This window comes from Notolepis coatsorum (assembly GCF_963971535.1).
Source record: "Notolepis coatsorum genome assembly, chromosome: 13".
Taxonomy (NCBI): domain Eukaryota; kingdom Metazoa; phylum Chordata; class Actinopteri; order Aulopiformes; family Paralepididae; genus Notolepis; species Notolepis coatsorum.
Window position 1 is genome coordinate 88047347 of NC_140177.1, and position 10685 is coordinate 88058031.

General features: G+C 44.2%; 1 protein-coding gene across 1 annotated transcript in view; it reads left to right on the forward strand.

The window, feature by feature from the left end:
- The window catches only part of xrn1 (5'-3' exoribonuclease 1), a 151115-nt gene that overhangs the window by 72622 nt on the left and 67808 nt on the right, over positions 1-10685 (forward strand). The window contains exons 16-20 of the mRNA XM_084327733.1: positions 4618-4710; positions 7823-7926; positions 9255-9386; positions 10184-10346; positions 10661-10681. Of these exons, the coding sequence (XP_084183859.1) occupies positions 4618-4710; positions 7823-7926; positions 9255-9386; positions 10184-10346; positions 10661-10681 (513 nt within the window). The remainder of the gene's footprint in view (positions 1-4617; positions 4711-7822; positions 7927-9254; positions 9387-10183; positions 10347-10660; positions 10682-10685) is intronic.

A 10685-nucleotide genomic window follows, 5' to 3' on the forward strand; every position in this document is an offset into this window, starting at 1 on the left:
GAAACAGCACGGCACAGGACAAGAAGGCCCTACAGAGAGTGGTGCGCTCAGCCGAGCGTACCACGGGTATTGCACTACCACCCCTGCAGGTCCTATACAACAAGAGGTGCAAATCCAGAGCCTGCAGAATAATGAAAGACCCTCACCACCCCAACAACAACCTGTTCAAGCTGCTGCGGTCAGGCAAACGCCTGCGAACACCAGCAACTAGGACAGAGAGACTTCGGCTCAGCTTCTTCCCCCAGGCCATCAGAGCCTTGAACACTGAACTCTCCACACCCAAGCACACATGAGCACACACACAACACACACACTGTACACGCTCACACACTAGCAGCCACTTTAACATGAGCACACACACACTCATGCTGCACACGCTCACACTTATGGTCACTTTACAAAAGGAAAGGTCACTTTAAGAATAGTATAGTATAACTTGAGATTGTATAATATAGCATTGTATAGCAGTGTACATAAAGACCCAGTGCCTCATCCGTAGCTAACAGTGTATTGCACTACCACAGGACCTAGCATGTCCTACCATGCTCTGTAAATAACTCATGTACATATACCGATATGCCCTACTTTGTTTACTTGTTATTGCACAATGTCGTTCTATTGGATTCTTATTATATACTAGACAATTCCGCGTGGGGGAAATTGTGAAAGTGTGGGTGACGCCTGTGCACCGCCGGCCAACGGGAGAGGGTCTCTCGCGAGTCTCTATGACAAACTGTTCAAAAGATACAAAAAGGGGTGTGGCCTAAGGATCAGGGGAGTGGTCAACATAGACCAATGAAAGAGGACATCCCTACTGAGTACAATGGCACAACCCGCAAGTCTCTACGACAAACAGTTCAAAAGATACAAAAAGGGGGCACGGCCTAAGGGTTGGGAGTGGTCAACATAGACCAATGAAAGAGGATATCCCTACTGAGTACAATGGCACAACCCGCAAGTCTCTATGACAAACTATTAAACTATTACACTAGCACACTAGCACACTATTACACTAGCACACTATTATACTATTACACTAGCACACTAGCACACTATTACACTATTACACACTATTACACTATTACACTAGCACACTATTACACTATTACATACTATTACACACTATTACACTATTACACTAGCACACTATTACACTCTATTACACTAGCACACTATTACACTAGCACACTATTACACTATTACACTAGCACACTATTACACACTATTACACACTATTACACTATTACACTAGCACACTATTACACACTATTACACGATTACACTATTACACACTATTACACTAGCACACTATTACACTATTACACACTATTACACTAGCACACTATTACACTAGCACACTATTACACACTATTACACACTATTACACTAGCACACTATTACACACTATTACACTAGCACACTATTACACTAGCACACTATTACACACTATTACACTAGCACACTATTACACACTATTACACTAGCACACTATTACACTAGCACACTATTACACACTATTACACTAGCACACTATTACACACTATTACACTAGCACACTATTACACACTATTACACTAGCACACTATTACACACTATTACACAATATTTTTCTTTTGTGAGCGAGGGGACAGCCGTGTCATCGTTTTGATGTGGTGTTTTTATATCTACGTCCAAAATTGAGATCACTGTCGCAATTTACCCAAGGTGATGGTAAAAAGATTTCAGCTCCACTGTAATTCGCCATGTATTCCCTATGGACCGTAATTTTCCTGTTTAACACTATGGCCACCAAGGACGCCTTACCTCGTCATTCCCCGCCATGCTAATTCTGCCAATGACGCCGTAACACGTCATTGAGATCAATATTTCAAAAATCTGTGATCGCAATCATATTTCTCCCGCGGAGACTTGAGATCTACTGTTGATCCCCTCTCAACTCTCCAACGGTTCAAGAGCGCCATCTGGTGGCCGATCGGCGGATCGCCCAAACCGGAAACCGGAAACGGAAACTGGTGCTCATCCAAAATCGGTCCGACCACTCGCTATAGGTCCCGGGACTCGGGCTCGACACAATGGATAGCGATCCGTTACCAATAACTCGATAAACAACATGATTTGGACGTATATACTATTATACAACCTGGAGATGGATCGCATATTTCAACATCCCATAATAGGAATATTTTTGCTCCACGCTCATCGCCCAACGGCCCGAGGAGACTGGGTTAAGATTCAGCGTTTTTTTTTACTGTGTTCGATACAAACTGCTCTAATGATCATATCACCCACACTAGATGAATCATCTAACGTTGGCCACGGAATTATAAACGACCCCCCCCCCCCCCATCCGGTCAACATCAGATGATAAGTAGTAACTTATAGAAGCACGTCCATTTGAATTTTTTTATCTTGCGCCGATCGCTATCAAACTGTATTTGATCATCAATATAATGCATTTAGGGCTATAAATCACGTTCTGCAGAATGCTGCAGAAAACGATAAAAACATTTATACTTTAGACCGTATTTTAGTATGAATATGTGAATGAAAAAGTATAACGTTGCTACATCCTGAACGATAGATAATTGACGTTGAATGGGCCATAGTAATGTCAATTTAGCAATACAATTTAAAAAGTTATAGCCCTGCAAAGAAGGGGAACTTCTCCATAGACAAATAGAGCTGGCAGAGGATGGTATAATGATGTACATAAGCCTGGCAAAGAAAGTGTTAAAGTCGATTTGTAGCCATACGGTGCGGTGAAACTTTCCGAAAAGTAATAGCATATCGAGTTGGAGGAAGTTTTGATACCTTTCACGTGTATGTGGTGCGAGTTTGTTGGCAAAAATCGGCGGAATAAAGAAGAATAAATAAAAATAGTATAGATTACTATAGTGTGGTTGCAACCTGGCTTCTCCAGGTCACCCACACTCATTACTATTGTATTATGCACAATCGTTGCGGGCAAGACCCCCCGCATTTCATTGTATACTTGTATGCCGTGACAAATAAAATTATTGACTTGACTTGACTTGAGGGAGGATCTCGTGAACTCGAGACTAGACTGTTTCAAGTTAGCCAAGTTTCTTTAATAGTTGTCATACAGAAGTACAGAATACTTTCATACAAAATGCTTCTTACTGTTACGCTCCAGAGACTGTGCTAGACAAGACTGATGAGTCAATATGATAATTAACGACACAGACCACATTGATATAATCCCCAATTGCTAGGAAAACATGCTAATCACTGGAAAAGGCAATTTATAATGCATGTCCCCTTTAAAATCGAAAAAAATGGAAAACGATCAAATAACGAGTATACTTGCCGCCCATGGCGCTCAACCGCTGGTGACCAATAACGAGTATACTCGTTGTTGGCGCAGAAAGTGTTAAGGGACAAAAACGTATTTGAAAAACTAACTATCATAAATCAAATGGTCACTTTTAATACTTGGTTGCAAATCCTTTGCAGTCAATGGCAGCCTGAAGTCTGGAACCCACAGACATCACCAGACGCTGGGTTTCGTCCCTGGTGATGCTCTGCCAGGCCTCTACTTGTTCTTGGGGGCATTTTCCCTCCAGTCTTCAGCAAGTTAAATTCATGCTAAATTGGTTTCAGGTCAGGTAATTGACTTGGCCATTGGCATTGCATAACATTCCACTTCTTTGCCAACTCTGGTTGCTTTCGCAGTCTGCTTCGGGGTCATGGTACATCTGCACTGTGAAGTGCCTTCCAATGAGTTCTGAAGCATTTGGCTGAATAGGAGCAGATAATATTGCCCGAAAGACTTCAGAATTCATCCTGCTGCTTTTGCCAGCAGCCATACATTCCCACACCATAACACTACCACCACCATGCTTCACTGATGAGGTGGTATGCTTTGTATGCAGTATGCAGTTCTCTCAACCAGCAATCACAAAGCAGTTAGCAGCATGGCGCACAGCACAAGTTTCAATTCCTGTATATATAGCGCCGATTTTGCCTTCAAAATATAAAAGCATGACAAAGGTTGGTTTGCCGCATTCTTTTACCCAAATACTTGTAATTGTGAATATTAGAATAACCGTGCCTAGCCCTGGCGTTGCTTGCTTTTCTTTCTTTCTGAATGAGAAAGTGACCTAACATTTTTCAATATAAGTTGTATATAAGAGTGTAACCTTTGGAGTTGGAATGCATTCTGTCTCATGATGTATACCTCTCTCTCTCTCTCTCTCCTCTCTCTGCCTCTCTCTGTCTCTCTCTCTCTCTCTCTCTCTCTCCTCTCTCTCTCCTCTCTCTCTCTCCTCTCTCTCTCCTCTCTCATCTCTCTCCCTCTCTCTCTCCTCTCCTCTGTCTCTCTCCTCTCCTCTGTCTCTCTCTCTCTCTCCCTCTGTCTCTCCCTCTCTCTCCCCTCTGTCTCTCTCTCCCTCTCTCTCTCTCTCTCTCTCTCCTCTCTCTCCTCTCTCTCTCTCTCTCTCTCTCCTCTCTCTCTCTCTCTCTCTCTCTCTCTCTCTCTCTCTCTCTCTCTCTCTCTCTCTCTCTCTCTCTCTCTCTCTCTCTCTCTCCTCTCTCTCTCTCTCTCTCTCTCTCTCTCTCTCTCTCTCTCTCTCTCTCTATCTGTGTCTCTCTCTGTAGTTTTATAAGAAGAAGAGTGGAGTGGTCGTGTTCCAACAGAGCAGCAGAGGGGAGAACATCATGCTGGAAATTCTGCCCAGCCAAGAGGAGCCGGTAAACGCACGCACGCACGCATGCACGCAGGATATATTGGTGTAGATTTAGGAACAAAAAGTTCTCCATTGACAAACTAGCCCATTTTGCGCAATCATCATTTTAAAGTCGGGACTAGATCTTTCCTCGTGAACGGGTAATTGGTGCGAGTTCGGTCACGTATCTTGCACTCGACCAATAGCAGCTCTCTTTGTTGCGAGGATACGGACATCCGGTGTCAACAAATTACATCCACAGACTAACGTTACGGACTAAATGGAAAACACCTTCTAAAGTTCGCAAAAAGGTTTCTAAACAATGTTATATGCATCTCACGTCCGTTCAGAAAGAACGTGTACAAGATTTTAAACAGACACGGTGGGATAGATATAGAAACTGCGTAGAATGGTGGCTTAACCTACCAGGCCAGAATCATACCATTACGGAGACATACAAACATTGTTTAGAGATCGATTTGTGTCATAAATGTCATGATATATATTTGTATGTTGTGTGTCATAAATGTCATGATGAATTGAAAATGGGGGACCCTGATGTAAACGAGACGAAAGTCTTTCTCTGGTCTGCATCCTCTTAACAATTGTGTGTATTGAGCCGTTCTGTATTGTACCCATTCTGCAATATGTTAATAAAGTTTTCAATCAAGTTTTCTATCAATCAAGATAAGATATTCCTTTATTGGTCCCCTTGGAGAAATGCAGGCATCATAGCAGCATGGGGGAGGGGGGGGGGGGGGTACAGGTAGTAAAAACAAGCAGTGTAAACAATATAACAAGTCAATATAATTAACTAACTTAACTAACTGAAATATACAGTATTCACATAAGGTGCAGTATGCATAAGGTAGTGTTATTGTCCTTTTTAGGTTCCTAGTAGTTGTAGTTGGATGTCTGGCAGCAGTCCCTGCCCACTGTTGTGGAGCCTGCTGGTATGAAGGACTGACCAGAGGTTTATTCGTCATATACATACACAACTAACTAGGGCTGTCTTAAATACTTCGAAGCTTCGAAGCTTCGTTCGATGGGCATGGGATTCGAATATGAAAAAAAATTAAATTATTAAAAGCTAAATCAACTCTGCCTCACTTTGTAAATTACAACAAGAAATGCTGTTTTGTTATTTAAGATGAGGTCGGACTCGGCACTGACAGATTTGTGTTGATTGTGCTGCTTTTATAAAGCCTCAAATGATGGCTTACAATATTTCATGAAAGTGTTTTGTTTGTCTAAGATTTAAAAAGGTTTAAACTTTACAGCACTGACAAAGTTGGACAAAGTGCTGTACAAGTCCCACAACATAAAAAAATAAAAAAAAATGTTAAATTTTTTTCTTATTTCGAAGCATCAAATTAAAATCGAATCTTGGCCCCGAAGCTTCGAATTCCAAAGAAATAATCGAAGGTCAGCCCTACAACTAACACAAGTTTAAAGTTTCAAGTTTGTTTATTATTTATCACAATAAAATACAGGTACTTTACGATGAAATGCTTGTTTCTGTATGAGCCCCTGAGAGTGCTTCATACAGTAAAAAAAGTAAGTAAGTAAAGAGGAATATTCAATATACAATACAGAGTAAAATGAGTAAACATTGAGGTGTGTGGAGAGATCAGTGTCAAACTGATCTCAACAAATACAAACAAATCACACTACTACTGTATAATCCTAATCCCCCCACCCTATACATCCCAACTCAGTCCACACCCTCATCCACCACCACACTTCCCAGGCAACACTGATGTTAATCATCCTCACCACTATCATCCGAGTCATCATCCCATGTAGCCCTATCTTCGGTTTCCTTAGAAACATTTGCACAGTTTTGGCATTGACAAAGATCTGTACATGGCAGTTTTGCAGACACACATGAACATCTTCCTGTCTCAAATTGTCCTTGTTTGCAACCGCAGTGGACTACCTGCAACACACTATCAGGGGCCGGATTTGTAGTCATCCAAGTCACTGTTAACTCCCCATCCTCGACATGCCACCCATTGCCAACAGGAGAACGGGCACACATTATAGCTTTATATCTGGCATCATTCACATTCTTAGCTGATGGCTGGCCATACAGGTGGCACACATATTTGCTAAGACCATCAAAGGTAGACTGGTCTAGGGTAATTCACCTTTCCCCCTCCTCCCACACTGTGCAACATCCTGATGTGCAATATCCACAGTGCAATACCCACCCACTACCGTCTGACACTGTGATTGTTATTTGTGTATTGCTATTCTGTATATTGCTGTTATTTTGTATATTGTATAGGACTAACATTGTCTTATTGTATAGCATTTGTTTCTGTATAGGATTTTATGTTTATCTTTTATTACTTGTGATTTTATTACTGCAGCTTAGGTTTGAGTCCCAAATCTCTATGCAAATATAATGACAATAAAGTACAATCTAATCTAATCAGGGTCCCCCATTTTCAATTCATCATGACATTTATGACATACACGACATACAGATATACAAATATATATCATGACATTTATGACACAAATCGATCTCTAAACAATGTTTGTATGTCTCCGTAATGGTATGATTCTGGCCTGGTAGGTTAAGCCACCGTTCGACGCAGTTTCTATATCTATCCCACCGTGTCTGTGTAAAATCTTGTACACGTTCTTTCTGAACGGACGTGAGATGCATATAACATTGTTTAGTAACCTTTTTGCGAACTTTAGAAGGTGTTTTTTTGTCCATTTTCGTCCGTAACGTTAGTCTGTGGGTGTCATTTGTTGACACCGGATGTCCGTATCCTCACAACAAAGAGAGCTGCTATTGGTCGAGCGCAAGATACGTGACCGAACTCACACCAATTACGTCAAATAAAACTCTGCAGTGACCAAGTATCCGTTCGCGAGGAAAGATCTAGTCCCGACTTAAAAAATTATGATTGCGCAAAATGGGCTAGTTTGTCAATGGAGAACTTTTTGTTCTTAAATCTACACTAATATATCTTGTGAAAATTGTGTAGTCCGGGGAGGTGGGAACGGGATGAAACGATACAGCCTTCACCTTACGGCCTATTAATTTCCCCTCATCGGTTTCTTTCCTTTCTCTCTGTTTCTGCCCCTCACCCCCCCTCCTCCCCTCTTTTTCTCTCTAGGTATGTGAAGCCATAACGACCAAGATTTTGGGGAAATCAGTGTTTGTCAACTGGCCTCACCTGGAGGAAGCTCGCGTCATTGCCGTGTCCGACGGAGAGACCAAGTGAGTGTATTAGTCTACTTTATTATCCCACAATGGGGAAATGAATGTGGCTCTAACGCCATACAAAGACTATAAATAAACAAAAAAAATATCTACAACACCAACATACAATAGATGCAGCATACATGACTTACAGAGTTCAATCAATGGGCAGATAAACTGAGTTTACTACCGCTGTATCCCAATACACCTGCAGAAGATGTTAAAGTGCAGAGTGTTTACTAAGATACAGGTCCATTTGCTCCGCCATGTTGTTGTTGCTGCTTTGCATCTGGGTAGGGGAAATGAACGGTGGCTGAAGGTTGTACAAGCAGCCTAACATTAACCCAACATCCTTTTCCACAGACTATTTGTGAACGTAATACACATATTTTTAACCTGACCTGCCAGATGGTCTGTTACACCAGTAGTATCCTTGCACCACTCACTGTGGTTCGGGCCCAATCACATTTAACAGACAATCATTTTCACTAGTACACTTGAGTTAAAATGACCCCCAGACACCAGGTTGATTCCTGGTCGTCCCTCACAAAATGACATCTCATATTAGTTTGTGAACTCCTGTTCTCTCTCTCCCTCCCTCCCTGCCTCCTCTCTCTCTCCCCCTCCCTCCCTGCCTACTCTCTCCCCCTCCCTCCCTGCCTCCTCTCTCCCCCTCCCTCCCTGCCTCCTCTCTCCCTCCCTACATCCCTGCCTCCTCTCTCCCTCCCTACATCCCTGCCTCCTCTCTCCCCCCCTCCCTGCCTCCTCTCTCCCCCCCTCCCTGCCTCCTCTCTCTCTCCCCCTCCCTCCCTGCCTACTCTCTCTCCCTCCCTCCCTCCTCTCTCCCCCTCCCTCCCTGCCTCCTCTCTCCCTCCCTACATCCCTGCCTCCTCTCCCTCCCTCCCTGCCTCCTCTCTCCCCCCCTCCCTGCCTCCTCTCTCCCCCCTCCCTGCCTCCTCTCTCCCCCCCTCCCTGCCCCCTCCCTCCCTGCCTCCTCTCTCTCTCCCTGCCTTCTCTCTCTCTTTATCTCTATCTCTATCTCTATCTCTATCTCTATCTCTATCTCTATCTCTATCTCTATCTCTCTCACTCTCACTCTCACTCTCACTCTCACTCTCACTCTCACTCTCACTCTCACTCTCACTCTCACTCTCACTCTCACTCTCACTCTCACTCTCACTCTCACTCTCACTCTCACTCTCTATCTCTCTCTCTCTCTCTCTCTCTCTCTCTCTCTCTCTCTCTCTCTCTCTCACTCCCTGCCTCCTCTCTCTCTCTCTCTCTCTCTCCCTGCATGCCTCCTCTCTCTCCCTGCCTCCTCTCTCTCTCTCCCTCCTCTTCCTCAGGTTCTCCTTGGAGGAGCCTTCTGGTGTTCAGAGAGTATACGACCGCTCCACTCCTCCCCCGACAAAAGTCTACTACATGTCAGACCGAGAGGAGAAGGACTGGGTGAAGGACGTACAGGGAATCACTGAACAGTAAGTAGAGAGGGAGAGAGGTGCATGATTCATTTGTTACAGCAAGTTGGGAAACATTTTAAATGTATACATCAGTGAGATGGTTAAAGGTAGAATCTGTGGGCGGTCAGGTGGCGTAGCGGAGATTGCGCTCGTCACCAATGCAGGAGATGCTGGGTTCGAGCCCAGCTCTCGGCGTTGCCACCAGCTTGGCTGGCCGTTCACACTAATACAATTGGCAGTATTAGGGGGTGGGGAAGCTGGCGGGTGGGAATCTGGCGTTGTGGACAGCGACGCCTACAGGTCAGGTCTCGGCGCTTGCTAAGAGGGGCAGGACTTGGTGGAGATAGCGTGCCCTCCCACGCGTTACACTTCACCAATGAGAGTCCTCGCTGCCAAGTGAAAAGACATCACTGGCTGTCGGCGCACGTCTCGGAGGAAGCGTGCGATCGACTCGGGGCGCCCTTGTACCAACTCGTAGGAGAACATGCGTACAGCAGCCAGGTAGGGGAGGGGGGGGGGAATTGGCGCAACGACTAATTGGGACGGGGAGAAAATCAGAGAAATCAGTAAAAAAAGTAGAATCTGTAATGCCCCCAAACAGCGATTTCTTGGCAATAGTGCCCCAAAGTGTAATACCAAGAGCAACACTTTTGTTTACCTTTTTCCACCTTTAATATAAAGTCATGTTCTCTCTGTACCTCCCTCCATCTCTATATTGCTCTTTTTCTGTTTCCATCCCTCCCTCCACTCTTTACCTCTCTTTCTCTCTCCCTCCCATTCACTCTATCCCTCCCCCCCCCCCTCCCCCTCTCTAGTTATAATAAGCGTAAGGGCATTGTGGTGAATGAGACGGCGGTGGTGGTGTACGGTCAGCAGCTGACGGGCAGGAAGTACGTGCCTGGATCTAACGGAGTGGTCCAGCTAGAGAAACAGTGGTCCAAACAAGTACTGCCCTACGCCTATCAGACTATTGTCAAGGTAAGTACACAACATTACATACACATAAACAATTGCAATGATCAATTGACAGCTGTGCCTTAAAGGGGCAGTTCACCTCCGCCCCTAAAAAAGACCCGGTTACTCAAGATAATCCACAGACCTTGATATGAGGCAGCTTCTGTAGGAACAATGTTCTACAATGTTCTTTCTAAAAACTTTGCCTAATGATATGACTCCTTCCCCATGTCTCTCTCTTTTTCTCTCTCTCTCTCCCTCTTTCTCTCTCTCTCTCTCTCTCCTCTCTCTCTCTCGCTCTCGCTCGCTCGCTCGCTCGCTCGCTCGCTCTCTCTCAGGACATCAAGGCATTTGATTCATCAC